Genomic DNA, 27,808 nt, shown 5'->3' on the forward strand with positions numbered 1-27,808 from the left:
TAGAGTTTGAAAGTAGAAGTAGTTGTGTGATATTAATCGTCTGAATTTCTCCCCAAGAATTATTTTAATGTGTGTCTAGATTAACTGACCCTCCAAGAAGTGCAGGTAATCAGGAACCTCTGGATTGGGAGTTGTTTGCCCCATACTCTACAGATAAGGTAACAGACTTGTAAAGATTCAGATGGACTGAACCAAATCACAGTGAACCTAGAAGATGTGGTAGGCCTGATTGACAAACTGAAGAGTAGTAAATCACCTGGACCGGATGGTATACACAACAGGGTTCTGAAGGAACTAAAAAATGAAATTTCAGACCTATTAGTAAAAATTTGTAACCTATCATTAAAATCATCCATTGTACCTGAAGACTGGAGGGTGGCTAATGTAACACCAATATTTAAAAAGGGCTCCAGGGGCGATCCGGGAAACTACAGACCAGTTAAGTTTGACTTCAGTGCCAGGAAAAATAGTGGAAAGTGTTCTAAGCATCAAAATCAGAGAACATATCGAAAGACATGGTTTAATGGAACTAAGTTAGCATGGCTTTATCCAAGGCAAGTCTTGCCTCACAAATCTGCTTCACTTTTTTGTAGGAGTTAATAAACATGTAGGAAAAGGTGAACCGGTAGATGTAGTATATTTGGATTTTCAGAAGGCATTTGACAAAGTTCTTCATAAGAGGCTTCTAGGAAAACTAAAAAGTCATGGGATAGGTGGCGATGTCCTTTCATGGATTACAAACTGGCTAAAAGACAGGAAACAGAGTAGGATTAAATGGACAATTTTCTCAGTGGAAGGGAGTGGGCAGTAGAGTGCCTCAGGGATCTGTATTGGGACCTGTATTTTTCAATATATTTATAAATGATCTGGAAAGAAATACAAGTGAGGTAATCAAATTTGCAGATACAAAATTGTTCAGAGTAGTTAAATCACAAGCAGATTGTGAGAAATTGCAGGAAGACCTTGTGAGACTGGAAAATTGGGCATCAAAATGGCAGATGAAATTTAATGTGGATAAGTGCAAGGAGATGCATATAGGGAAAAATAACCCATGCTATAGTTACACAATGTTGGGCTCCATATTAGGAGTTACCACCCAAGAAAGAGATCTAGGCGTCATAGTGGATAACACATTGAAATCGTCGGTTCAGTGTGCTGCGGCATTCAAAAAAGCAAACAGAAAAGCACCACATCTCAAAAAAGATATAGTTGCGATGGAGAAGGTACAGAGAAGGGTGACCAAAATGATAAATGGAATGGAACAGCTCCCCTATGAAGAAAGACTAAAGAGGTTAGGACTCTTCAGCTTGTAGAAGATGGCTGAGGGGGGGATATGATAGAGGTGTTTAAAATCATGAGAAGTCTAGAACTGGTTATTGTGAATCAGTTATTTACTCTTTTGGAAAATAGACTAGGGGGCACGCCATGAAGTTAGCATGTAACACATTTAAAACTAATCAGAGAAAGTTCTTTTTCACTCAACGCACAATTAAACTCTGGAATTTGTTGCCAGAGGATGTAGTTAGTGTAGCTGTGTTTAAAAAATGATTGGATAAGTTCTTGGAGGAGAAGTCCATTACCTGCTATTAATTAAGTTGACTTAGAAAATAGCCACTGCTATAACTAGCGACAGTAGCATGGAATAGACTTAGTTTTTGGGTACTTGCCAGGTTCTTATGGCCTGGATTGGCCACTGTTGGAAACAGGATGCTGGGCTTGATGGACCCGTGGTCTGACCCAGTATGGCATGTTCTTAAGCTGCTTGTTGGTATTCCTCTTAATGACATTGAAGGAAATTTAATTAAGATGTCTGTGTCGCGATGGAATTGCTTTCAAAATGTTTCTTCTACTTAAGTTTAAGCAGCTTTGGTAAAACTGAAGTCAGCTTTTAGCCTTCTGGATAGCTGTTCCTTGTGGGTTTTACACTGTTTGAAGGACAACATTTTAGGGATTATCAAATCTTTGGTCAATCTCTTTTTAACAGAGGAAATGCCGTAGTTCCAGATCAATTCAAAAGAATAATTGTGCGTTCAGTTTTAAAGAATGATAGCTTCTCCTGAGCCTTCAAGTTATAGATCTATCTCTATTCCATCTTTATTGTAGGTTTTGGAAAAAGTGGTGTTGACACAGCTGCTAGATTTTTCTAAATAAGCAGATTCTAAATGAACATCAGTATGGATTCCATGTAAGCCACAGCACAGACACTCTGACTTCTGTTACTGATTTGTTTTAAGGGAATTGAATCAAGGACATTCAGTTATTCCAGTGAAGTTGGATATGTCAGTGGCCTGTAACTCTGTGTCCACCCCATTTTGTTAAGGCAATTAGAAGAAATGTGGATCGGAGGTACAGTTAGCTGCTGGTTTTTCATTTTTGTCAGGATGTTCTCAACAGGTAAGGTTGGGTCAGCAATCCTCATCTTGGGTTTTAGTACAGTGGAGCATGTCACAAGTTTCCTTGTCAGCAGTGTTATGTAATATTTATTTGTGGCCCCTCTGTGATAAATTGCAAGAATTAGGGATTTTCTTTGAAGTGTTTGCTGATCACATGCTATTGTTCTCCCTATCTGTATTGCTATAGATGCCACTCTTACCCATGTTTCTAAAGCCCTACAGGAAATAAACCTTTGGATGAGGGAATATTTTTCTGCTGAATGTCTCAAACCTGAGCTTGTATGAATTTCTTGCTCTTTCACACCTGCCCCCTTTTTCGAGTATTTGAGGGTTCTGTAATTTCATTTTCTGAATCTAAGAAATGTAAAGTTTCATATTGCTTCAGCTTTTACCTTTCATCCTCAGGTGAAGAGGGTAATTAGATCTGGGTTTTTTAAATTGCAAAAACTACAAAAATTAAAGTACGACTTAGATAAATATGACTTTAGATCAGTTATACAAACCTTTGAATTGACAACTATTTATAAAGTTTACAGTCTGTTTGCCAGATTGTAAACTGTGAGCTTTGCAACTTTTATTGAATGCAGCAATCAGAGTGGTTTCAGGCTGCACTCTTAGAGAGCGCATTTCTCCAGTGTTGCAAACCCTTCTCTAGCTCCCGATAGAGCAGAGGAAGAAGTTAGATTTTGACAATTTTCTGCATGCTACATGAAGAGGGCCTTGCCTATTTTTAAAAAGCTTATTTGACTGGTACTGCGATCTTCAGTTACACTGTTGCTAGCAGTCTTGAATATTAAAGCTATGTTACTGAAGGAAACTTGCCTTTGAGCCTTTTCTAGACTGGCTCCTGTTTTGTAGAATAAGCTTCCCTTGACATTAACAGCAGGATTATAAGCTTTTTCAGAAATTCTCATTTGTTTTGAGAGGCTTTTCCAGTTCCATGAGCAGATGATGCAGTTTTAAAATTCTATATTTATCATTATGTGTTTGTATGTCTATTTTATTTTTCTTTTGTAATCTGCCTAGAACAGTACTTTGGGAAATAGGCAGAAAATAAGTTACTGTAAACAAATTAATAGCCAGTCAGTGGGTGAGCCAGACCTTGAAGCAGTACCTCCTTGCTTTTGCAGCTTCCAGCAAGAGGTCTCGATTATCTTATTTTCCATAGAGGAATTTGCTTTAATAATGCCTGAATATGACCCCATTCTATGCCAACTATGGCATATTCCATCCTTGCTTGCATATGATTGGGAGAGGCCATTCCAAGGTCCCTATGGTGAGAGACTGGGCAAATGCAGGAAATTTAAATTCATTTGTAATGAGAACTATAAAAAAAAACCCAAAGAATAAACAGAAGTCCAGAATGGTAGCTCTTCATTATAAGGTCAGGGATATGGTGTGGACAGAGAACATAAAAAAGATCAGAAGACAAACACAATTAAAGATTCATAGGGTTTTTCCTTATACATTTTCATATGCAATCCTAAACCAGCTCTTTCCCCATGTTTTTTACCTGAGCTTTCAACCTCTCTCCTACTTCTGCCCTCCATATTAGTCCCAGGCATGCCCAGAATCTCTTGAAATACTGGCCTTTGCCACCTCCTCTGATAGGCCATTTCAGGTGTTGTCATTTTCCTCTGACTTATTTATTTATTCTTATATTCCATAATTCTAATAATAATCAGTGCAGATCAATTCAGGCCAATACAGAACGGTGCACTCAGCCGAGTGCACCATTAGCCCCCGTTTGGCAGCACGTTTTTGACGCGCTATTATTACCCCTTATACACTAAGGAGTAATAGCACGTGGAAAACGCGCGGCCAACACCCCCCCCCCCCCCCCCCCCAAAATAATAGCACTCATCACATGCAAATGCATGTTGATGGGCCTATTAGGTAGTCACCCGCAATACAGAAAGTAAAATGTGGAGCCAAGCCGCACATTTTACTCTCAGAAATTAACTCCAGCCAAACAGGCCCATACAGGCACCTCTCCTGGGCGTGCGATTCAGTATTTAAATTAGGGCCCGCGCTAATAAGGAGGCGCTAGGGAGACTAACACATCCCTAGCGCCTCCTTATTGGCGGAAGCCAGCGGGTCTGACAGCAGACGCTTAATTTTACTGGCATCGGTTGGCAAACCCGCTAACAGCTACGGGTTCGGAACACGGACACCGGCAAGATTGAGCGTCCATTTTCCAACCCATGGGCAGATTTTTTATTTTTAAGAAGATTTTTTTTGGGGGGGGCCTCCAACTTAATATCGCTATGATATTAAGTCAGAGGGTGTACAGATAAGCAGTTTTTTCTGCTTTTCTGTACACTTGCCCAGTGCCGTCTGAAATTAACTCCTGGCTTTGGCTGGAGTTAATTTCTGAGAGTAAAATGTGCGGCTTGGCTGCACATTTTGTTTTCTGTATTGCGGGTGATTACCTAATAGGCTCATCAACATGCATTTGCATGTGATGAGCTATTCGTTTCAGGGGGGTTGGCAGCGTGTTTTCCACGCGCTATTACCCCTTACTGTATAAGGGATAATAATAGCACGTCAAAAACGTGCGGCCAAATGGGGGCTAACAGTGCGCTTGGCAGACCGCACCGTTCTGTATTGGCCTGAATGGCAGAAGTTACCATAATTTCAGACTGCACCGGGAAAGTGTACAGAAAAGCAGAAAAAACTGCTTTTCTGTACACTTTCTGACTTAATATCATAGCGATATTAAGTTGGAGGCCCCCAAAATAAAAAATCTTCTTAAAAAAAATTTTTTTTAAATCATCCTGCGGGTTGGAAAATGGACGCTCAATTTTGCCGACTGTCAGCGGGTTCGACCACCAATGCTGGTAAAATTAAGCGTTGGCTGTCAGACCCGCTGACAGCCGCCGCTTCTGCCAATAAGGAGGCACTAAGGACGCGCTAGTGTCACTAGCACCTCCTTATTAGCGCGGGCCCTAATTTAAATACTGAATCGCGCGCGCCCAGGAGAGCGGGTGCTCGCCTCGGAGCACCGGTTCTCCCACGAACTTTACTGTATGGATAGTAAAACATCCATATTCAACATTACAAATACTACATACAACTAAAACACATCATGTAAACTAACAGCATTAATAAATAGATTACATCATAACAATATTTTAAATCACCATAAATAGAAATAAATAATGATCAAATCAAGGGATTGGCAAAGTTTGAATTTGTCGTACAGAATGTTTGTTCTCAGAATACTAACAAAACAGGAGGTAAAAAATGACCTACCTGATGATTCGAACATTTAACAATTTCATTCCTATTACCACCGTAGAAAAACTTTTTGCATGCCATTTTTTGACCTATGTGTTAAACTTAACCATATTTCCCTAGAAGTTTGATCAATGTTTTTCCTCATATTGACCCTTCCCTATCATAGACTGAATAGGGTAAATTATAATCAACCATCTATCAATAAATTTAATTTAAAAAAAAATTGTAATCAGCCATGCTCATATAAACATTTTTTTCAATAATCCTGCACTATATTTTTTTTATCTTTATATCTCATGAAGCAGTCAAATGGTCTTCACCAGAGATGTATTCTGAACAGTCATCCTTGCCTAAGAGACTTGGTAAGAAAAGTCTAATGGATAAGAAAACAGCTTGAGCAGAGCAGGCCTCAGATGAAGGGGATTAGTCTCTTGGACTCTGATAGCTCCCCTGGTCTTGTGGACACCATCAAGGGGGTCATAGAAAAGCTAGCTGGTAAAATACATACATCACTCAATACACAACCAGAGATGATAGTCACATTCCAGCCATTTTATTGACTATCTTACAGTATTCAAAGTACTGTTGGCTTGTTGGCACTTTTCCCTTAAGACTTTATCTAATTTTGGCTGTTTTGACGACATTTACGATGCAGTGGAGCAGAGAAAGTTCGGACAGGGTGTCTCTAGAGACCTGTGGTGCACATCCCTTCCAACAATGTGCCCTATTTTTGGGGGTTTGTTCTTATTTACTTTTTTCTTTTTTTATGGATTATTTAGATTATATTTTGTCCCTTTTTAAACCCATGATGCTTGACCTGATGAGGAAATGCCTTGTTGTGCTATCCTTGTCACTTGCTGAACGATCCATATGAGATTAGAGAGTCTCCTTATCATACAGTCTGGCTGGCAGTGTGTTCCTGTGGCGAGCCAGGGCAGAGCCTAATAACACTCAATGTGTACCCAATTTGGAGGCATCTTGGCTGGATTCACTTACTGCTTTTTTGGATATTTGTTGCTGCTCCTTGTTTTCTTTTTCTTGTTGTTGTCGTCATTGTTGGGATATAAAGGAAACTGAGTGGGATAGGTTGGGGGTGGTTGTAAAAGAGAGTGGTTATAGGAGGAGGTCACTGCTGTTGTTACCTGGGTTAAAGGGTAGGTGAGGGTTTTTGGATGGGTGGCTAGGGATTGTAGGAAGTGTTTAAGGGGCATCTTTCTTTTGGTCTATTTCTTGATAGAAGCACCAAGTCTTGCCTTGATGGTTGCTTGTTCTGGGTTAGGTGTCAGCTACAGTTGGAGATTTGGCTGGCTTATTTCAGTTTAAAATGAGGGTTAAAAAGGGACCAGTTTCCTATGTTCTTTTCCTGATTAGATAAATAGAGGGATAGTGGTTTTGGGTAACTGGGGGTGGGGAAGTTACTACTGTTCTAAACTTTTTGCACTGGTTACCTGTCAGTTTTCGAATTCAGTGTGAGGTGGTTGTTATGATGAATTTTGTACTGAGTGAAGATGTCCCTCCCTTGTATCTACTCTCTTTTAAAACTACATTATCCAGTGAGGAATTTAAGATCTGAGGGTCAATGTTTTAGATGTTCCGAGCTATAAAATGATCTGTTTAGTCGACTGCAGAGAAGCTTTTTTTCTGTAGCAAGTGCAACACTTTGTAACAAACTGCCAGTCGAATTGTGCAAACAATTGTGTAATAAAACTTAAAAAAAAAACAAAAACTTAAATGCATTCTTTTAAGCAGGTTTTTTATTAACGTATGTTATTGAATATAAACTATAAGATCAGAAATGAGAATATATATGAACATTTTTGGGAAATGTTTACCAACAAGTTTTCCTCTGATTTATTTATTTATTTATTTATTTATTTAAAAGTTTTTATATACAGACATTCATCAGTGATATCACATCGGTTCACAGTGTAACGCAAACAGACGCCTGGGATGGCGCATTACGTCGAACAAATATAACATGTTAACAAGAGAGTAATTGAGGGGGGGGGGGAGATATAAACAAAATTAGCAAGTATATACAATATGTACAATAATGTGTTTAATCTTCAAAGGAGAGAAGTTGAGCCATTCAGGCATTTTTAGCACAAACCCTGGCAATCAGAGTGAATTCCTTTAGTAAGTTTTGTTTTATAAATTTTCTACTATGTTTAATTTTTATGTATTTTAGGTATATAATATTGTTTGATATTTTATATTTGTACTTATTTTATGCTACCTTTTTATAATACATGTTTCCATGTTGTCATAGGATAGTACAGGCCATAAATGTTTGTTTAAATTAAATTAGGAATATGACTTAGTAAAACTATTACATTAATTGTAACCCAAGAAACTGGATCTTAGGAACCCAGAAGGAGTTTTTAGGAGAAGAGTATCATCAGGATTTGTCAATCTCAAACAAGTGGCCTCAGAGACAGCAGGGCCAGCCTGTAGCAGGGAGAGTTGCAGGAGTGGTGGAAATAGCTTGGAGGTAACTTTCAGCTTCATGATTGTATTCGCTGCCAACCACACGCAGACAATAGGACTTATAGCTTTCATTTGATTGATTTTCTAAAAATCGGTTTGTAGCTGATATGGTAAGTACCTGACTGCACATTAAATGTTAAAGAACCCTCAAATGATTGTGTTAGAAAAGAGACACTTCAACAGGAAGTACCCCTTAAAGGTTGCTGAACTGGGCAAATTGAGATTAAATACATTTAGTGACACCTTTTTTTAAAATGTTAAGTGAAAAAAGTGTGAACTGAAGTTTCCTGTAATTGCTGTATGTATGCCTCAAGAAAGATGTACATCCTTAGTTACAACAGTATGGTTTTGGTTTTTTTGTGACTAGAATTCAGTTTCAGTAGTTTAAAGCAATTCTTTTAGAACACAAAAAGGTAGGAGTGAGCTGAGCTTGGTATCTTAATAGAACTGTCTTCATTTTCCGTCTAATTGCGGTTCTGAGCTATATGTATTCTTTATCTACTCTGTGTTACTAATACTTCACCTATTTGCTGTAAGATTTCAAAACTGACTTGTTACACAGCCACAGATCAACCCCCTAATTTACCGCTATGTATTATACAGATCCAGAAGTCATGACCTAACGCTGATCGCTTTATATCAGTTTCCTGTTCTGATTCACTGAAAGCCTACTGGCTTGCACATTTCATTTTAGCTTTTAACTGTCACATTTACAATTCTTCAGTCTGGGTTTTTGGTAATGTTTCCAGAGAGAGGAACAATTGAACATTGTGTTAACTTTTGATTTTTAAAGATTTTGGACCAGATGAACGAAGGCATTTCTCCTATAAAAAACAAAATAAGCAAAACTTGTTAGTGCTTCTGGTCCATCGGGAGTAAAGAAGCTCTTTAAAATGCTTCCTATATGGAAAATCTAATTAGTTTAACCCTGTAACATCCAGGTACAGAAGTACATCCTTAATCAGTTGGACTATTACAACACTTTATTTGCAAGGCATACCAACCATTATGCTAAAAAGACTGCAGTTGGTGCAGAACACTGCAGCCAAAATGTTATGCGGTGCAAAGAAATATGATCATGTTACGCCATGTTTGGAACTCCTGCAATGGCTTCCAATAGTTTGTACGGTCGGGTCTTTAAAACGTTTGCTAGAGAGCAGCCTAAATAGCAGACCTGTTTCCTTACATGTCTAGCGGAGTTCTGCATTTGGCTCAAGATTTCTTAGGCTGCCAGGCCCGAGCAAAATGAGAATAGAATGCTCTAGACAGGGAGTCTTCAGTTATCAGGGCCCCCTGTTAATGGAATTCATTGCCCTCTAACTTACACAAGTAACCCGACTATGAGAAATTTATGAAGGGTATTAAGATCTGGATGGTAGGCAATGTGTGTGTGTGGGGGGGGGGGGGGGTTATTTTTATTTTAGTCATATTATGATGGAGGAAGTTTGTTTTTATGATGGGTAAAGTATGTACTTCAGTATTAATATTTGTGTGATGTATTTCTTTAGACTGAGTAGAGAGATTTTATGCTTTGCTTATTTTATTTGATATGTTTATAGACCTTTGTGTTCAGTTTTTTTAATTTTCTCTTGGAATTTCAGTGTTTATCGTAACTAAATAAAGAGGAGAACAATTTGTGAGACACTTTTTTTTGCACTTTTTTCTCTCGTGTTCATTATTATAAATGCTGATAAATTCCCAGGGAAAATAAAACGAAAACTGAAAACAGTCCCTAGATATGTTTTGTGGTGATAGTTACAGTTTGTTTTGCTATAATTATGTAAATGTTTTTTGTTATGATATATTTTGTAATTATGTAAGTTGCTTTGATTTGTGATATGGCTGGCTTCAAGTGGCTTTAATTACATGTTAAAGCTATACCAGTCTTCTAGGGCCTTAAGATCCAGCTCCCAATTATTACTGGTTGTGCCTTCCATTAAATTGGTTAGTCACATGATAAGCTTTTCTACATACAAGGTCCTCTTATTTGGAACTCATTGCCAGGGTGTCTGAAAGCAGAAACTAGTTAATTGAAATTTTAGAAAATGGTAAAAGCCTTATTTCCAAACATCCTTCAGTATGTGAAATAGTACAGAACACGCTGACATGACATAATGATGTTGCTAATAATTCTTGAAGTAGGGAAATGATATACTATCTTTTATGACTGTTTTATTTATGTGAATAATGCCTTATGTTTTACGTATTATAATTATGGATGTTAAATTTGAGCACCACTTAAAATTGTAGATAGGCTGGTAATATTTTAAATATGAAAGGCGGTATATTGAATTAAAAAAAACTGAACAGAACAGGACAACAGATATGGTCTTAGGGTCCATCCAGCCTGCCTATTTTTACTTCTTTTGCAATACTGCAGACCATAATTGATCTCCAGCATCACACTTTCTTCCTCTTTGGATCCTTCATCTCATGCTTTCTTTAAATCTGATACGTTTTGGCATCTGCTACCTGCATTGGAATGATCTATTTATTTGCCACCCTTATAAGGAAATATTTCCTTATGTTTTTCCTGAGTCACCTTTACTATGGTCTGTAGAACTTTTATTTTCCTTTCCTTGTTTGTCTCTTGTACATTTCAGGTATTTGAATGTCTTTCTATGCACACACCCCCCACACACACACACAAACACACACATGTTGCTTAATATATGCCAAGAGTAACAGTAGGAAGATAAATTGTTAAAGCTACACCCTACTAGATGGTACCTTGGGAGTTAGAGGAGTTATAAAAAAGCAGAGACTTAAAAGGTTGTGAGGCTCTTTGAGGTGCAACCAAGATTCCAGGAGGGAGACTTTGGATTTGTTGAGGAGTAAGATCCTGGAACAGCCCGTGAGGGGGTTTCAGGAATCTGGATGGGATACCTGGAGATGAGGGAAGGTCCTTAATTCTCACCTCATAGAGCAAAGGTGGCCAATTTCAGTACTCAAAAGCGAGATACAGGTTTGGTTTTCAGAATATCCTCCATGAATCTGCATGAGATATTTACATGCATTACCTCCATAGTATGCAAATGTCATGCGTATTCATTTTTACTATCCTAAAAACCAGACCTGTTTTGGTGGCTCTGAAAGATCTGACTTGGTAACCCCAGTCATAGAACTTATGCAGACTCTGCACAATTTTGGTAACCATCCTTTGGACTACCTCTACTTCACACCAATATATTTGTACAGAGATATTCTCATTTCTTTTTATCTACAAGTTATACCTCTTATGTCCCTTAGCATTCTCCTAGTTCTTGCAACCTTATGATCATCTGATAAGATCACCCTCAGATTTTTCTTGTTTGGTGCATATCAGTACCTTACCACCAATCGTGCATTGCCCTTTGCGTTTCTGTGCCTCAGATTCACGATTGCACTATTTCTCAGGCTTTTAGATCACTCCTCATTTTTTCTACTTCATATGATATCACTGATGAATGTCGGTATATAAAAACGTTAAATAAATAAATAAATAAATATGGATTGTTTATCTTGATGCGGTTTATAGTGCAATCTGAAGGAAAAAAAAAACAACAAAAAATCTTTCATACTAGCCTCACATGATGAGGACTGGATAGAGGCATCTGTCAGTCCATGGAAGAAATTGAGATGTAGTCATAAGGGATCGCAGAAGGGAAAGAAGTGTTTTGTGAAGTCTTCCTTATCCAGCTTGATAAATACTTCCCTTACCTCTGTGCCAAGTCCACTGCACTATCTGACTGATCATTTGTTTTTTGTGAATCCATAGGACTCTGTTGCTTAGCTCACAAATAGGCATCAGACACTCACAAAGTATGTGCCCAGAAAGGGGATTACACACACTTCCTGTGTAAGGCAGCATAGGAATGCCACCGCAATCATCCACTTGTTCTTCAGCATTTTTTCATAGCTCTCCACACTCACAAAAGTGAAAGTCTTACACATTTTGGATTGCAAGAGCTCCTCCTGCCTTCTATCTGGAGTGAACTGAAGCGCTTATAAACTCTTCCCAGCTTTTTGTTTGTTCTGACCCAAACAGGCCTTGCCTTGCTGTAGCCAAACAAACCCTCTCAAATTACATAGTTGCTTGCATCTTCTTTTTGATTTGTCCAAAGAGATCTAACACTGAACGAGGAGTTAGAGCTCATAATGTCAGAGCCATGTCTGCATCCATTGAGGAGATTTGCAAAAATGTGTTGTGGACATCTGTCCACACATTCATATTCCATTATTGTTTAGATATCGACTCCCAATGCAGTAATAGATTTGACTAGACTGTCCTTCAGGGTCAAAATTCAATGCCACAAAGCAAAGGAAATCTGAGATGGCAAAAGCTAGCAGCTTGAGCCTGTGCCTCTGATGTCGTAAATTACAATTTGAAAGTGCTACCCTTTTATTCTTTGTTTAAAGTCTGCTCTACAGTTGAATGCTTGTTTTGCATTTTATTTTATCCTCCTTCCTTTTAGAGTACATTTTGAGTTCCTTAAGTCTTTCTATGGTCTTGTGTTGGATCCTATGCACCATTTTGATGACACCTTTCTGATCTGCCTGCACCTTCTCAGTGTTCTTAGAGGTGTGATTTTCAGAACTGAAATTGGTCAGTCTCATTGTCATTGGGGGATGCAGGCCTTTGGGCAAATCAGCCAGTTGAGGGGCCCTTCCCACACACTCTCATGCATCTCTCTCCACTTCCCCCATCCCATCTGCAGGAGGAAAACAGTATTATTTAGCTGCCTCTTCCAGTTTCTTTTCCAGCTTCAATTTCATGTCTGAATGCACTGGGCCTCATAGCTTTTTGTAGTTTGTCACCATTCATTCAGTCTTCATATTGAATCTGGCAAGGGAGGTGGCACTGGTGAGAGAAACTGCTGAACTCCTGGCAGGAGAGGATCGTGCCACAAAGCTTCTTAGCATGTGGCCTGGGGCAGTCTCCACAATTTACTCTGCTGTAGGAAATCCATGTTCCCCCCAGTAACCTGTAGAAAGGCCATTTTACATCCTTTTTCTTACCAGTGATACTTTTTCATGTATTGTTAGCTTTCCCTGCTGTTTTAGGATTTTGACTGACAGCCTTCAGATTATGAGTGATGATTCATTCTGAGTCCTTTTCCTGTTTGGTGGAGTTAATTCTTTCCTCTCCTCATTGATGAGTAGTTTATGGGATTCTCCACACCAGATGCATGATTTTATGCCTTATTGCTATAAATCACAACTTTTAAATACCTGACTTTATTTTTTTTTTTCAAGCCACCTTTTATTTTTTCAATGCCTGTATTTCCATTACACTACAGGTTTTTGTGTCCTCTGCAGACAGGCATATTTTTCTTTCAGGGCCTTCCATAATGTCATTTAATAATTATATTGAAAAGAACCAGATCTGGCATCAAGCACTAAGTCGTCCCCACTAGTCACATTACTTTCACCAGAGTTGATTGCATTTACCGCCCATCTTGGGTTCCATTGTTTAGCCAGCTCTTCACCCGGTTAACAACCATCTGTCCTACTCCCACGCTATCTAGTTTAACAGTCTTCTATCTCAAAACTGTGTCAAGGGACTTACAGAAGATTGATTGGGCAACATTGGTTGCATCACTGTAATCCACTATTCTGGGTGCTTGATAAAGTTTCACAATATCTCCCCCTTTGCAATCACATTGTCTATATCCCTACAGTCTAAGTGATTCAAGGTACTGCATTATCTTTTAAGAACATAAGTTGCCATACTGGGTCAGACCAAAGGTCCATCAAGCCCAGCATCCTGTTTCCAGCAGTCGCCAATCCAGGATACAAGTACCTGGCAAGTACCCAAACAATAAGTAGATCCTATGCTACTAAGACTGGTAATAAGCAATGGCTGTTCCCTAAATCAACTTGACTAACAGTTTATGGACTTATCCTGGAACTTGTCCAAACGTTTTTTTTTAAACCCAGCTAAGCTAACTGCCTTAACCACATCCACTGGCAACAAATTCCAGAGCTTAATTGTGCATTGAGTAAATAAGAATTTTCTCTGATTTGTTTTAAATGTTACTAACTTTATGGAGTGCCCCTAGGCCTTCTATTATCTGAAAGAGTAAAGAGATGATTCACATTTACCCATTCTAGTCCTCTCATGATTGTGTAGACCTCCATGATATCCCCCCCTCAGTCTTCTCTTCTTGGAGTTGTACAACCCTAACCTCTTTAGTCTTTCCCCATAGGGGAGCCGTTCCATCCCCTTTATCATTTTGGTTGCCCTTCTCTGTACTTTCTTCAGTGCATCTTTATCTTTTCTGAGATGTGGCAACCAGAATTGAATGCAGTATCACTCCATGGTGAGACCGCACCTTGAGTAGAGGCATTATGACATTCTCAGTTTTATTCACCATTTCCTTCCAATTCCTGACATTGTTTGCTTTTTTTTTTTTTTTTACCTCCACAGCACACTGAGCTGACAATTTCAATGTATTCTCCACTATGACACCCAGATTTTTTTCCTGGGTAGTAACTCCTAACCTAATTTCATGTAACTACAAATGGGTTATTTTTCTCTATATGCATCAGCTTGCACTTGTCGACATTAAATTTAATCTGCCATTTGGATGCCCAATCTTCCAGTCTGGCAATTTATCACTATCTGCTTGTGATTTAACTATTCTGAATAATTTTGTCATCTGCAAATTTGATCAACTCACTTGTTTCCTCTCCAGATCATTTATAAATATATTAAAAAGCACCAGTCCAAGTACAGATCCCTGAGACACTCTGTTTACCTCTCTCCACTAAGAAAAATTGCCCATTTAATCCTGTCTCTTAACTAGTTTACAATCCACAAAAGTACATTGCCTCCTATCCTATGACTAGAAACCTTTCATGGGGGACTCCGTCAAATACTTTCTGAAAATCCAAATAAACCACATCTACCAGATCACCTTTATCCACATGTTTATTAACCCCTTCAAAAATATGTAGCAGATTTGTGAGGCAAGACTTGGGTAAATCCATGCTGGCTGTGTCCCATTAAACCATGTCTATAAGTTCTGTGATTTTGTTCTTTAGAATAATTTCCCTGATTTTTCACAGCATTGAAATCGGCCTCACAGGTCTATAGTTTCCGGGATCACCCCTGTAGCACCTTTTTAAAAATCGGGGTTACATGGGCCACCTTCCAGTCTTCAGGTACAATGGACGATTTTAATAATAGATTACAAATTACTAGTAATAGATATATAATTTCATTTTTTAGTTCTTTCAGAACCCTGGGGTGTATACTTTCTGGACCAGGCAATTTGCTACTAGTCAATTCATCATTCTGGCATATTACATCTTCTTGGTTCACTGTGATTTGGTTCATTTCATCTGAATCATCACCCTTGAAACTGTCTCTGGAACAGGTATCTCCAACTTCTTTATTTGTAAACACCAAAGTAAAGAATTCATTCAGTCTCTTCATGATGGCCTTATCGTCTGTAAGTTTCCCTTTAATCCCTCGATCATCTAACAGTTTATCTGACTCCCTCGCAGGCTTCCTGCTTTGTTGTGTTTTAAAAAAAAATTTTATTATGAAATTTTGCCTCTATGACCATTCTCTTAGCCTGTCTTATCAATATTTTACATTTAACTTGCGTTTGCTTATGATTTTTCCTGTTTTCTTCAGATGGATCCTTCCAATTTTTTAAGAGATTTTTTGGCTAAAATAGCCTCTCACTTTCTTTTAACAATCTGGCAGTGTGTTTTGGCCTTCCTTCCTTCCACCTTTTTTAATGTGTGGACTACATCTGGACTAGTCATCTAAAGTGGTATTTTTAAACTATCTACACCTGTTGTACATTATTAACCTTTGAGCTGCACCTTTCAGTTTTTTCTGTTTCTCATTTCATCAGTGTCCCTTTTGAAAGTTTAGTGTTAGAACTGTAGATTTACTTATTGTCCCCCTACTAGTTAATTCAAATTTGATCGTTATGATCACTATTGCCAAGTGGCCCAACTGCCACTACCTCTCTCACTGAATTTTGCATTGCACTAACAAAGATAAAATAGCGCCCTCTCTTGTTGGTTCCTGAACCAATTGCTCCATGAAGTAGTCATTTAATCCATCAAGGAACTTTACCTCTCTAGCATGTCCTGATTTTACATTTACCCAGTCAGTATTGAGGTAACTGAAATCTCCCATTAGAAATGCATTTCCAAATTGATTAGCTTCCCTTACTTCTCTTAGCATTTCAACTGTCTTATTTTGGCCAGGTAGATATCCTGTCTCCCAAGGCAGCATGGATTCACCAGGGGAAGGTCCTGTCAGATACATCTGATTGATTTTTCTTTGGTTGGGTGACTAGAGAATTGGATCAGAGAACAGTGCTTGATGTGATTTACTTGGATTTTAGTAAAGCTTTTGATACAGTCCCACATAGACTCGTGAACAAAATGAGAAGCTTGGGAGTGGGTGCCAAGGTAGTAGAGTAGATTGCAAACTGGTTGACTGACAGGAAACAGCATGTAATGGTAAATGGATCCTACTCTGAAGAAAGAACGGGTAAATGTAATGCCACAGGGATCTGTTTTGGGATCGATTCTGTTCAATATCTTTGTGAGCAACCTGGCGGAAGGGATAGAAGTAAAGTTTGTCTATTTGCGGATGATACTAAGATCTGCAACATAGTGGACATGCCTGAAGGAATAGAGAGAATGAAAAGTGATTTAAGAGAACTTGGTCAAAGATTTGGCAGCTGGGATTCCATGAGAGAGGAATAATCAGTAAGAAAAAAATGAGGTGATAATGCCCTTTACAGGTCCTTGGTAAGGCCTCAACTAGAGTACTGCGTTCAGTACTGATGCCCCTATCTCAAAAAGGATAGTCAGGATAGAGGGAGTCCAGAGAAGAGTGACAAAAATGGTGAAGGATCAGCACTGGAAGACTTATGAGGAGAGGCTGAAGGATCTGAATATGTACACCGTGGAAGAAAGGAGGTGCAGGAGAGATATGATACAGATCTTCAGATATTTGAAGGGTTTTAATGATGCACAATCATCAAACCTTTTCCATTGGAAAGAAATCAATAGAACTAGGGATCATGAAATGAAACTCCAGGGAGGATGACTCAGAACCAATGTCAGGAAATATTTCTTCACAGAGAGGGTGGTGAATGCCTGGAATGCCCTTGTGGAAGAGGTGGTAAAGACTAAAACAGTGAAGGAATTAAAGGGACATGGGATAAACACTGTGGATCCCTAAAGGCGAGAGGTTGGAAATAAAGAAAAGAGTGCAAGGGGGTAATTGGGGGTAACTTGATGGTGCGGCAATTGCTACCCTTAACAAATAAGCTTTGATACTGATAATGCAACTCCATCATTGCTCTCTGCTTTAACGGCTAAGGGGAATCTGATTTAGACAGCAACCAATGAGGGGTCCTGACTTTTACGGTTTGGGGAACAAATAATCATGGGGGTAACTAGCTGATGCGGTGCTTATTACCCTTAATCACTAAACCTGATACTTTGATGCAACTCCATAATGGCTTTCTGCTTTCACGGCAATGGTTAAGGGAAATTGGATTCAAACAGCATCTAAGGGCCCTGACTTTTACGGTCTGGTAAACTGATAAGCATGAGGGTTACCTGCACAGTACAGCAAATACTGGCATAAGCTTGCTGTATAGACTGAGTGGATCATTTGGTCCTTTTCTGCCGTCATTTCTGTTTCTATACACTCTTCCCCAACACACCTGAGATTTCTACCCATAAAGACTCTACTGTGCATTTAGTCTCTTGCAGGATCTCTATCCTGTTGGACACTATGCCATCCTGAACAAAGTGCTACCCTGCCACCCTATCATTTTCTTTAGTGTTTTTTCTGTAACTTTGCCCACAACTGAAGTTAGTGATCAATCTGTAGTTGCCTAACTTTCTTGATCCCATTTTTCTAGTGAGGGACTACATTTCTTCTTTAATCCCTGGAATCAACCACCATTTCCAATAAGTCAGACCCAGGGGTTGTTAAAGATTTTTGGCAGAGTGCCAAAAAATAGCAATATTTCCAAAGGAGATGATATAGTATACTTATACGAGTAGTTAAGCCCATCCTAGGATAGGCCAGTACTATAAATTCAAGTGCTCCAGTTGTGGAAGCAAGTGTTGGGGGGGAGGGGGGAGGAGCCTTACCGCACAGCCATAGATTTCTCATTCACCTCTGCGGGAGGGGGAATGGGGGTCCTGCCAGCACTCTGGCCTTTCCAGCGCCGCCATGGCTCTTTTCTCTCCTCCTCTGGTGGAGGCCCTGCCAGCATTCCAGCCTCTCAAACTCCGCCACAGGTCTCACTGATTTCTGCAGTAGTGGCAGTTCACTCCTGGCAGTCCGGTGCAGGAGACACCAGTCATGGAGATCCAGGGGCTGGTTCTGTTACGGGGGACTGAGAGAACAGCAAGAGAGCATGTGAGGTTATTTGCATGCTGCCAGTGCAGGTCAGGGCAACTTTACTCTTGATATATAGTAGACACTGCCTAAGATTTTATTTATTTATTTTTAATTTTTATATACCGAAGTTCTTGTGGGAATTACAAATCACTCCGGTTTACATAAAACGATGAACTGCCCAACAGCGGAAGGGGGCTTTACATATAACTGTAGAACATAAGGAACAATAAAACCGGATGTCAATTTAACACAGTAATAATAAATATAATATAATATGTACATACAATTTAACTATTTAACGTAGTGGTGATGACCTGTCAAATCTACCATATAGATACAATAAGAATAATATAGTGAACTTATGGACTCAAAAATTGATTGTGCAGTTGTGGAGTCCTGATAGTAGGAATTGGTGAGGTGTCAATAATTTAGGGATACCTAGTATTTAGGAAGTCCTCCTGTCTAAGTATCATTGAGAATCTGGGAAGGCTTGTTGGAAAAGCCAGGTCTTCAGTCTTTTTTTGAATGTTGCGGGGGGGGGGGGGGGGGGGGGGGTGCAGATGATTTCCAACCAAATGAAGAGGTTACTGTGGGGAAGATCTGTTCAGGGGGAAAAAATGGCACCATAATGAAAATGGTTGTCAGGGGATCCAGTCCCTGGTTGGTGTAAATACTGGCTCTGTGAGCATTTTCAAAATGATCCGACATTGCAAGGTCATCACAGTTGGCTCACAAATTTAAAATACGTTTATAGTACCAGTATCTATATCAGAGATAGGAAACTCTAGTCCTGTAGTTCCACAAACAGGTTTGGCTTTCAGGATATCAGTGAATATGCATGAGGTATGTATGCATGCACAGCCTCCATTGTATGCAAATATATCTTATGCATATTCATTATGGATGTCCTGAAGATCAGACATGTTTGTGGCATTCCCGGTCTGGAGTTTCTGTTCCAATTTTCACCCTCAAAGATAAGCATGCTGTCTAGCAACTTGTGCCAAAGTTGCCAACCCCTGGCTGAAAAAAATCTCTTATCATTCAGGGGTGGAGTCCATCTGATCACATTGGCTTACCTATTTTCAGTTACATTAGTATCTTAAGTGCGCTCTGCTTTGTCAGTGGAATTGTGATCCTTTTGTGGTAGTAGTAGCCCTTTCCTGGTCATTGTTTATAATCTTTGACTCATTCTTGCATATATACCCTTATTTCTAAAGATAAATTAGTGCCATCTTGGGCAGACAGTCCTCACGCTAATTAGAATTTAAAATGAACTTTTTAGATCATGGTTGCTGTAGCAGGCAATCAAAGACCTTCTTTTATTACTTATTGGTTCTCCTATTTATAATCTACCCTTCCAAAAGAGCAAGCCCGTGGCAAAGATAATCATTACAATACAACAAATCAATTACATAAATTATCAGATAAATAAAAATAAACAAGCAAAGTAGCTCATTATATAATTTGGCTATTATATAGTTATACTGTTTAGTTTTAATAAGATGAACAAAGTATTTTCCCATCAGGGGAGCATGAAAATCTAAAATAAAAAAAAAAAAGTCTAAAAAAAAAAAAGTTCAAATGCAGCTAAAAAGAGGGAGGATTTTTAAAGCCTTTTGAAAATGGAGGAGATGGAACAAATTACACAAATTCTATGATTTGTAGTGCCAGAAATCAATAGCCAGAAGTAATCAATTTGATATGAAAGAAGATGAGAGAGATCTTCTCATGTTCATTATGGAAATCTTACTTTCATTCCTTGGATCTCAAAACAGTCCTACATGATAACAAATTTTATTGTATTTATTGCATCATGCATTCATTTTATTTGTTATATTATGAATTGTTTTTGTTGTAATCAGCTTTGGTCTTCTGAGCAAAGCGGAATATAAAAACTGTTAAATCCAGACATTTGCAGGACCCATTAACTTATAAAGTATTGATAAAATATAGTTTGTAGGTGTTTTGAAACAATGTAATTCATACTTTTATATTCTGCCTTACATAGTCTCTTAAGACCACATCAAGATGGATTGCAGCATATAAAAAATAAAATTCAATATACAAAACAATCAATTTTATGCAAATTATCATCTAGATTACACTTTATTTGTATAGAACATTTTTTTTACAAATAAATTTAAGAGATACACTGATTATTGCTAAGCTTTTAAGTTCAATTTCCATCTATATGATTCATCAGAATATATACAGTGCCATAATCTCTAAATGTCTTTTCACTCTGTTTCCCACATGCGTGACTTGATGAGGCAGTCTGCTTCAGGTAAGCAATTCTCTTGACAACTTTTGCAATATAATTCCATGAGAACCTCCTCCATCTTCATATTTCTCAGTTTTTATGCTAAGCAGTGTATAATCAGAGCCCCTGGTTTTCTGTGGCATATTTTTCAAAATCCTGCAGCAAGAGTTGGCAAACTCTATGGTAGATGTTTCAAAACTGGCAATTGTGTGGAAAATTTGCATACTTTTGCATACATTTGCAATTTAATGTACTTTTTAAACTTTATAAAAGTACTCTTCTGACATTTCTATATCCAATTAATTTATTTGGTTCTTTGTTAGAAAAGGAATCTTAGTGATTGGATCTAGGGAAGGGGAAGAGATCAAATACGGTAAATGAAGGCAGTGTAGGGGTTGAGGGATAAAGGATGGAGGAGCACAGGAGGAGGAAAGAGGATGGGGAATTCGGAGAGGATAAGAAAAGAGAATGAGAGGAGGCAATCCCAGTTTCATTCACTCGCTCCTTCTTCCTTCTGTGCAGATCCCCAGTTCATTCATTTCCTCCTTTCCTTTCCCCTTCCCCCCCCTCAAGGCAATCCTCAGTTCATTCATGCCTTAACCCCCCCCCCCCCCACAGGTGATCCCCAGTTCATTCACTTCCTCCCTTTATACCCCACCCCCAGTGATTCCCGGTTTATTCACTTTTATGTTCCTTCCACCACAGTGATCCCTAGCTCATACACTCACCCCCTCCCTTTCACCTCCCCCCCGCCCCCCCAAATTCTCAGTTCATTCACTTGCCCTCTCTCTGCCCCTCCACCCTAAATCCCCTCACTCATATGCTCTTAGTGTAAAATGGTGGAGGAGGATGCGGGGGAGAGCCTTGTAGTTCCTCCAGCATTTTTTGATTTGATATTTCTTAGTACATAATTGTGAGGTGAGTCCTTGTGTAGGTATACTTTAATTTGGGAGGGGTTTTCTGGTAGTTGACTTCTTCTTTGTTATGCAGTGTATGGACGGAATAATCATGTACTGCATTATTGTGCTTAATCATCTATTTATTCAATGCTATATGTTTTAGGAAATTAGGAAGGAAATATTGCAAATAAGAATCCCAGATTTCAAGTGACTCTCTCTTCTTTTTGAGTATATTACTGTTTGACCACCATCTTTTCCATAATCAGTAAGTTATGGAATTCCTCCACTGTATATCGGAAGGACTCTCTCTAGATCTGTCTACAGATCTCCAGCAGCACAAGATGGAATTCTTAGTCAATAAAAACATCTTGCATATCTATAGATTGTTAGGCTGATTGCCTGGAGGAAAGTATGAGAAATCTTCAAACAAAGCAAATTCAGTAGTAAAATGTAACTGAAATCCTACTACTTTTCCCCCAAAATTAAATATTCCTCTCCAAAAAATGATGAATAATAATGCATGACTGAAACATATGGTCTAATATACCTGCATTTGTATCAAATGCATAACTCAGTATGAGCTATTTTTGCAACACATGTTTTTGGGGAAAAGTAAAATGTTAGGCTTGCTATTGCATTTCTCTCAATTTGATATTGCTTGTAATATTTTTAACATACGTAAAATGTCTATTAAACTTCTGTAATGGTAAGTCTAATAGTAATTCTTGTATCCAAACTACCCCAAAATATGATAATCAAAATCACTCTGCCATTGTAATAACTATATATTTCATAATGCCTCTATATCGCTCCATGGTGAGACTGCACCTTGAATACTGTATACAATTCTGGTTGCCTCATCTCAAAAAAGATATAGTTGCTATGGAGAAGGTACAGAGAAGGGCGACCAAAATGATAAAGGGGATGGAACAGCTCCCCTATGAGGAAAGGCTAAAGAGGTTAGGGCTATTCAGCTTGGAGAAGAGACTGCTGAGGGGGGATATAATAGAGGTCTTTAAAATCATGAGAGGTCTAGAACGGGTAAATGTGAATTGGTTATTTATTCTTTCGGATAATAGAAGGACTAGGGGGCACTCCATGAAGTTAGAAAGTAGCACATTTAAAACTAATCGGAGAAAATTCTTTTTCACTCAACGCACAATTAAGCTCTGGCATTTGTTGGCAGAGGATGTGATTAGTGCAATTAGTGTAACTGGGTTTAAAAAAGGTTTGGATAAGTTCTTGGAGGAGAAGTCCATTAACTGCTATTAATCAAGTTGTCTTGGAGAATAGCCACTGCTATTACTGGCATCAGTAGCATGAGATCTACTTAGTGTTTGGGTATTTGCCAGGTAATTTTTGCCTGGATTGGTCTCTGTTGGAAACAGGATGCTAGGCTTGATGGACCCTTGGTCTGACCCAGTATGGCAATCTCTTATGTTCTTATATTCTTATGTCTTATGTAATTGGGCAAACTTGTACCAAGTTTGGGATTCAACATCAAACAATTCTGTCAGATTCCCATTTTTTTCTCCACAAGAGTTAATAAACCTTGAGAGAAAATATAATGCCTTTCTTATAGGTAACAAAAAATGTTTTTTTCACAAACCCAAACTGACATTGTTTATACTCAAAACAAACCACATCCCCCTGGTCGTTTAACATTTGTGAAATTGAGTGAATGCCTTTCACCTGTCGCTCATCAAATATACTAATGCATCCCTGGATCAAAATCCTTATTCCCTTTAAAGAGTAAAAAAGGGAGAGGACTATAAGATCTACAGTGCATTCAGAAAGTATTCAGACCCTGTCACTTTTTCCACATTTTATTACGTTACAGCCTTATTCCAAAATGGATAATATGTATTTTTTTCCTCCTCTTTACACAATACCCCATAATGACAAAGTGAAAACAGGTTTGTAGAAATATGTGCAAATTAAAAAAAAAAAAAAAAACCTACCTGAAATATCACATTTACATAAGCATTCAGACCTTTGTGAGGCACCTTTTGCGGCATTGCAGCCTAAAGTCTTTGTGGATATGATACTACAATATTGGCACACCTGGATTTGGGGATTTTCTCCCATTCTTCTCTGCAGATCTTCTCAATAGGAATGCGCATTGATTTTTTTTTAAATTTTTATTTTTTTTTAGTCTTTTCGTTTCGGGTCGTTATCTGTTTGATTTCATTTTTAAAATGATTCGGGAGGTATTTATTTCAGGTTTCCTTAATTTCGGAGTTTGTGCGCACTACCTAGTTTTCCTAACAGGACTTAGTGTGCATTAACATGTAGTTAGCGTGCACTAGGTCCCATTAGTGAGCACTAATTAATTTCAGAGTCAGTGAGCATAACAGGATTTAGTGCGAGCTAACAGGATGTTATCAATAAATTAAAGTGTCAAATGGGGAGCAGTTTGTTAGCTAGAAGTATGGTTCTGCATTCCCATTGGCTGTCTCCTTTGTTACTTGTTTGTGTTGCCAAAGTTGCAAGGTGATATTTGAGGGGGGATGGCCAGTGCCTGGTCACAAATGTAAACAAATAAGTGATATAATACCATCAAGTTCTAGTCAGAATAAACAAAAGCATGTAATGCAAATGCGTATTTTAAAATTTGCCAATCACTTTGTATTTTAGGAAAGGGGACATGGCATTTTGGGATATGCATATTTTGATTTCTCCTGCTGTCTGTGTATTTGGGGAGGGGACAGTAACTGGTGAAGGGAGTGGGAGACTAGTTAGAGTCCTTTGTGTCAGAATATTCCATTGAAGCCAATATCCGACACATCCAACCAAATTCACCCATCATCTAGCCACTAGAGAATGGGCCTTCTCTACAGCGGGACCAAACATATGGAATACTATTCCCCCTGAGCTCAGACAGGAACCCTGCCTGTTGACTTTCAGAAAAAGACTCAAGACCTTGTTGTTTCAACAAGCCTTTCCTTAAGCATATGTCCGCCCTAGCTACCATTGCCTAACATTCAGTACACTGTAAATAATTTGTTATAATCAACGAGTTTCCTTCGCTCTGGCTTCCTCTTCCCCCCTGTTTTACCCCTGTTTTATTGTAACTTTTGCCTTTCTCCGTTACGTTAATGTTATTGTTACTGCTTTTAACCCTGGTTCCTTGTAAACCGACATATGATCTGTATCATGAATGGCGGTATAAAAAAAAAAAGTATTAAATAAATAAATATTTTAAGAACTGCTTGTCTGCCTTTCACAAATCCCATCTGTTCTGGAATCACTATCTGTCAAAAATCGAGAGGCAATCCACCATAATACCTACGGTACCTGAATGTAATCTGCTTTGAAGTGCCTGAAAAAGCATAATAAATTGATAAAAATAATTCTGGCCAACAACTTAAGGTCAAAATTAAGTAATGAAATGGGCCTATGGGGAGATGGTGTTGTGGGGTCTTAACCAGTTTTAGGAAGAGCTATCACTGCTTTATTCTTCTAAGTCAGTCACTTTCTCAAACATGCATCCTAAGGGCAGACAACCATGATCTATTAGCAATTTATAAAATTCACCAGAAAACTCATTGGGTCTAGGAACTTTAAACAGTTTAGTCTGCGAGATAGCTATACATATCTCTTCCACTTGAAGGGGCTTATTTAAAAACTGTAATTGATCCTGTGAGAGTTTAGGTAAGGAAGATGATTAAAGATGGCTTTTTATATCTTCCAAATTACTAAATTCCTCCTTGTAACAATTCCATATAATCATAAAATGTATAAATATCTTTGAATTAACCACTATACCCATCTTAGGGGTAGATTTTCAAAGACGTGTGCACACAGTTCCCAGTGCATGCTCATGGACACAGCGATTTTATAATATGTGCACTTCACCGCACACATAATAACATATGATTCCCACGCGCATATGCGTGCCCAATTTTTATATCGCAAGCGCATCTGTGGGCGGGTCGCGACTCTCACACACAAGGGCGATTTTAGTTAATAAATAATAAATACATAAAATAATAAAAATAAAAATACATGGTGATGCGATCGGGCCTATGTCAGTTTCCTCCCAGTCCGCTTTAAGGAGCGGACAGGGAGGGAACTTTCCTATCCCCCTACTTTCTCTTCTTCCCTTCCCCTCTCCTCCCCGACTCCTAAACCTACCCTAACATCCTTTTTTTTTTTTTTTTTTCTTCTTCAAACTTACTTGCTCCTTCGAGCAGCAGTAAGTTCCGCCAGCTGCTGGCATGCTTCCCTGGGATAGGACTTAATGGCCACTGTCTTGGTCAGCCACTGGCCTGCCCAGACCCCACCCCCAGCCCACCCCTTTCACAAAGCTCGGCACTTTTGCGCGTATTGGGAAATATGCACATGGCCGGGCCATTGCGAAAATGCACTCTGCGCGCTCTCAGCCCCAACCACATGCGAACCTCCCGGTATTTGCTCACGCCGGGCTATTAAAATTTGGCCTTTAGTCTTATTTATTGGTAGAAATTTGAAAACTGTCCAAGATGTCCTAATCCTAGCCACTGGCCTCCCAAATTCAAGGAATTTAGACTTACAGCAAACTTTTTTTCTGTCCTCTGATGGATTAGGGAGTTAAGCTGAGCCTGAGAAGCAAGCAATTGGGCTTTGTTTGCTTGAGTGGGATGTGCTCCAAATTTATACCTATCCTTGGTCGGTCTTCTAAAAATAAGATCTCTCAAGCAAAAATCCTTCTTTTTTTTTTTTACCACGTAAGCAATTATATCCCCCTCTGAGAGCAACTTCAGCAGTTTCCCAAAACAAAACCGGGTTCTGTTGTTCAGCATTAGTTTCTTTATGAAATTCCGACTTCTGAATAATGTAATCCTTAAAAGTTTGGATCATAATATACCGCAGTAGCTCTTGTATCAGTCATAATCTCATCTAGCTTTGTATGACAACTCAAAGATCTAAGAAGTGGGATAGGAAAAATGAGCTAAAATTTTTCAATTATAACACATGACTGCAAAATGCATATCGCCCAAGAATTCACTTTTATACGTTTTCACTTTTTCAGTCTCTAATGCTAAAACTCTGAAAGAGAATAAAATGTTTCAGGGCATTTTAACCATTTGCAAGAAGCAAGTCTGCATGAATTTAAACTTCATGGGTGTAAAAGTATTCCATAGTCTTCAGCTTTAGAGACCACACAGTGGCCTTTGTCAGATGCCAGGTAAAGGGACTTCTGTGGTCTGTAAACATATTACTACAGTATCATTTGTCTCTGTCAAATACGATCATAACCTACATAGATTCCAGTCCTCTCTTGGATTAATGTGGGAGGTAGAACTCTACATACAATAGTCTTCAAAGGAACAAAATGCTGAAAAAAGTTATTTGCTGTATAATTTGCAAGTAATCTTTGAAGTTCTGCACATCTGGCAGCCCCTGACCACCTCCTGGGACTTTTTCAGAGGTTTTCATGAAGCAGAAGCTCCTTGATCAGACCCAGCTTTGACTGGATCTCTACAGGGAGGGAAGGTGTAATTTCTGACATGCACAAAACTGAAGTTGCATTACATTACCTTACGTTACTATTACTACTGCTGTTTATCATGCCTGAGGCAGTACATTTTTCACTTTTATACTGCTTGCTTCACAAATATTAACTCAAAGCAGTTTATATCACAGATAATACAATAATCAAAACAAAATAGTTCCTAATATACGGAGTAGTCCCATCTCCCACTCTTACTAGGGGATAAGGTAGCTCTGCCGTACAAAACTAAAAAAAAAAAAGTTATTCCAAATAAACTCACACAACTCTGTCCCATACCTGCCCAACTAAATGCCAAAATATAATATACCTAAGTGGAAGATATCAACAGATTAGACTGATTGCTCGTAACTACACAAGAACTCTGTTCTCTGTCCTTTTATATTATATCTGTTTTGCCTCAATTTGCAGGTTGCAGTCCGGGTTGTATGCTGGCTACATCCAATTCTTTATTCCTCTGTTACCATTTAGGCTGAAACTGGCGAGTCTATCAGTCATGGGTGTAAAAGTACTCCATAATCTAAAAAAAAAAAACAAAAAAAACCCCCAAAATAGATGTAGTAAATCAGCTTTAGAGACCACACAGTGGCCTTTTATCAGATGCCAGGTAAAGGGACTTCTGTGATCAGATGGTGACTTGCTCATAACCACCTGACC

General features: G+C 38.7%; 1 protein-coding gene across 9 annotated transcripts in view; it reads left to right on the forward strand.

Moving 5' to 3' along the window:
• Positions 1-27,808, forward strand: part of EVI5 (ecotropic viral integration site 5) — a 223,156-nt gene that overhangs the window by 189,083 nt on the left and 6,265 nt on the right. For 4 of the 9 annotated variants that reach the window (XM_029618087.1, XM_029618089.1, XM_029618090.1 and 1 more), the window contains one exon: positions 5,936-5,995. The exons of 3 other annotated variants lie outside the window; for them this stretch is intronic. In XM_029618087.1, the coding sequence (XP_029473947.1) occupies positions 5,936-5,995 (60 nt within the window). Of the gene's footprint in view, positions 1-5,935; positions 5,996-7,997; positions 8,034-20,772; positions 20,783-27,808 lie in introns of those variants that run through there. 2 more of the 9 variants (XM_029618094.1, XM_029618095.1) reach the window with 2 other exon arrangements.

This window comes from Rhinatrema bivittatum, chromosome 10, assembly GCF_901001135.1.
Source record: "Rhinatrema bivittatum chromosome 10, aRhiBiv1.1, whole genome shotgun sequence".
Classification (NCBI taxonomy): domain Eukaryota; kingdom Metazoa; phylum Chordata; class Amphibia; order Gymnophiona; family Rhinatrematidae; genus Rhinatrema; species Rhinatrema bivittatum.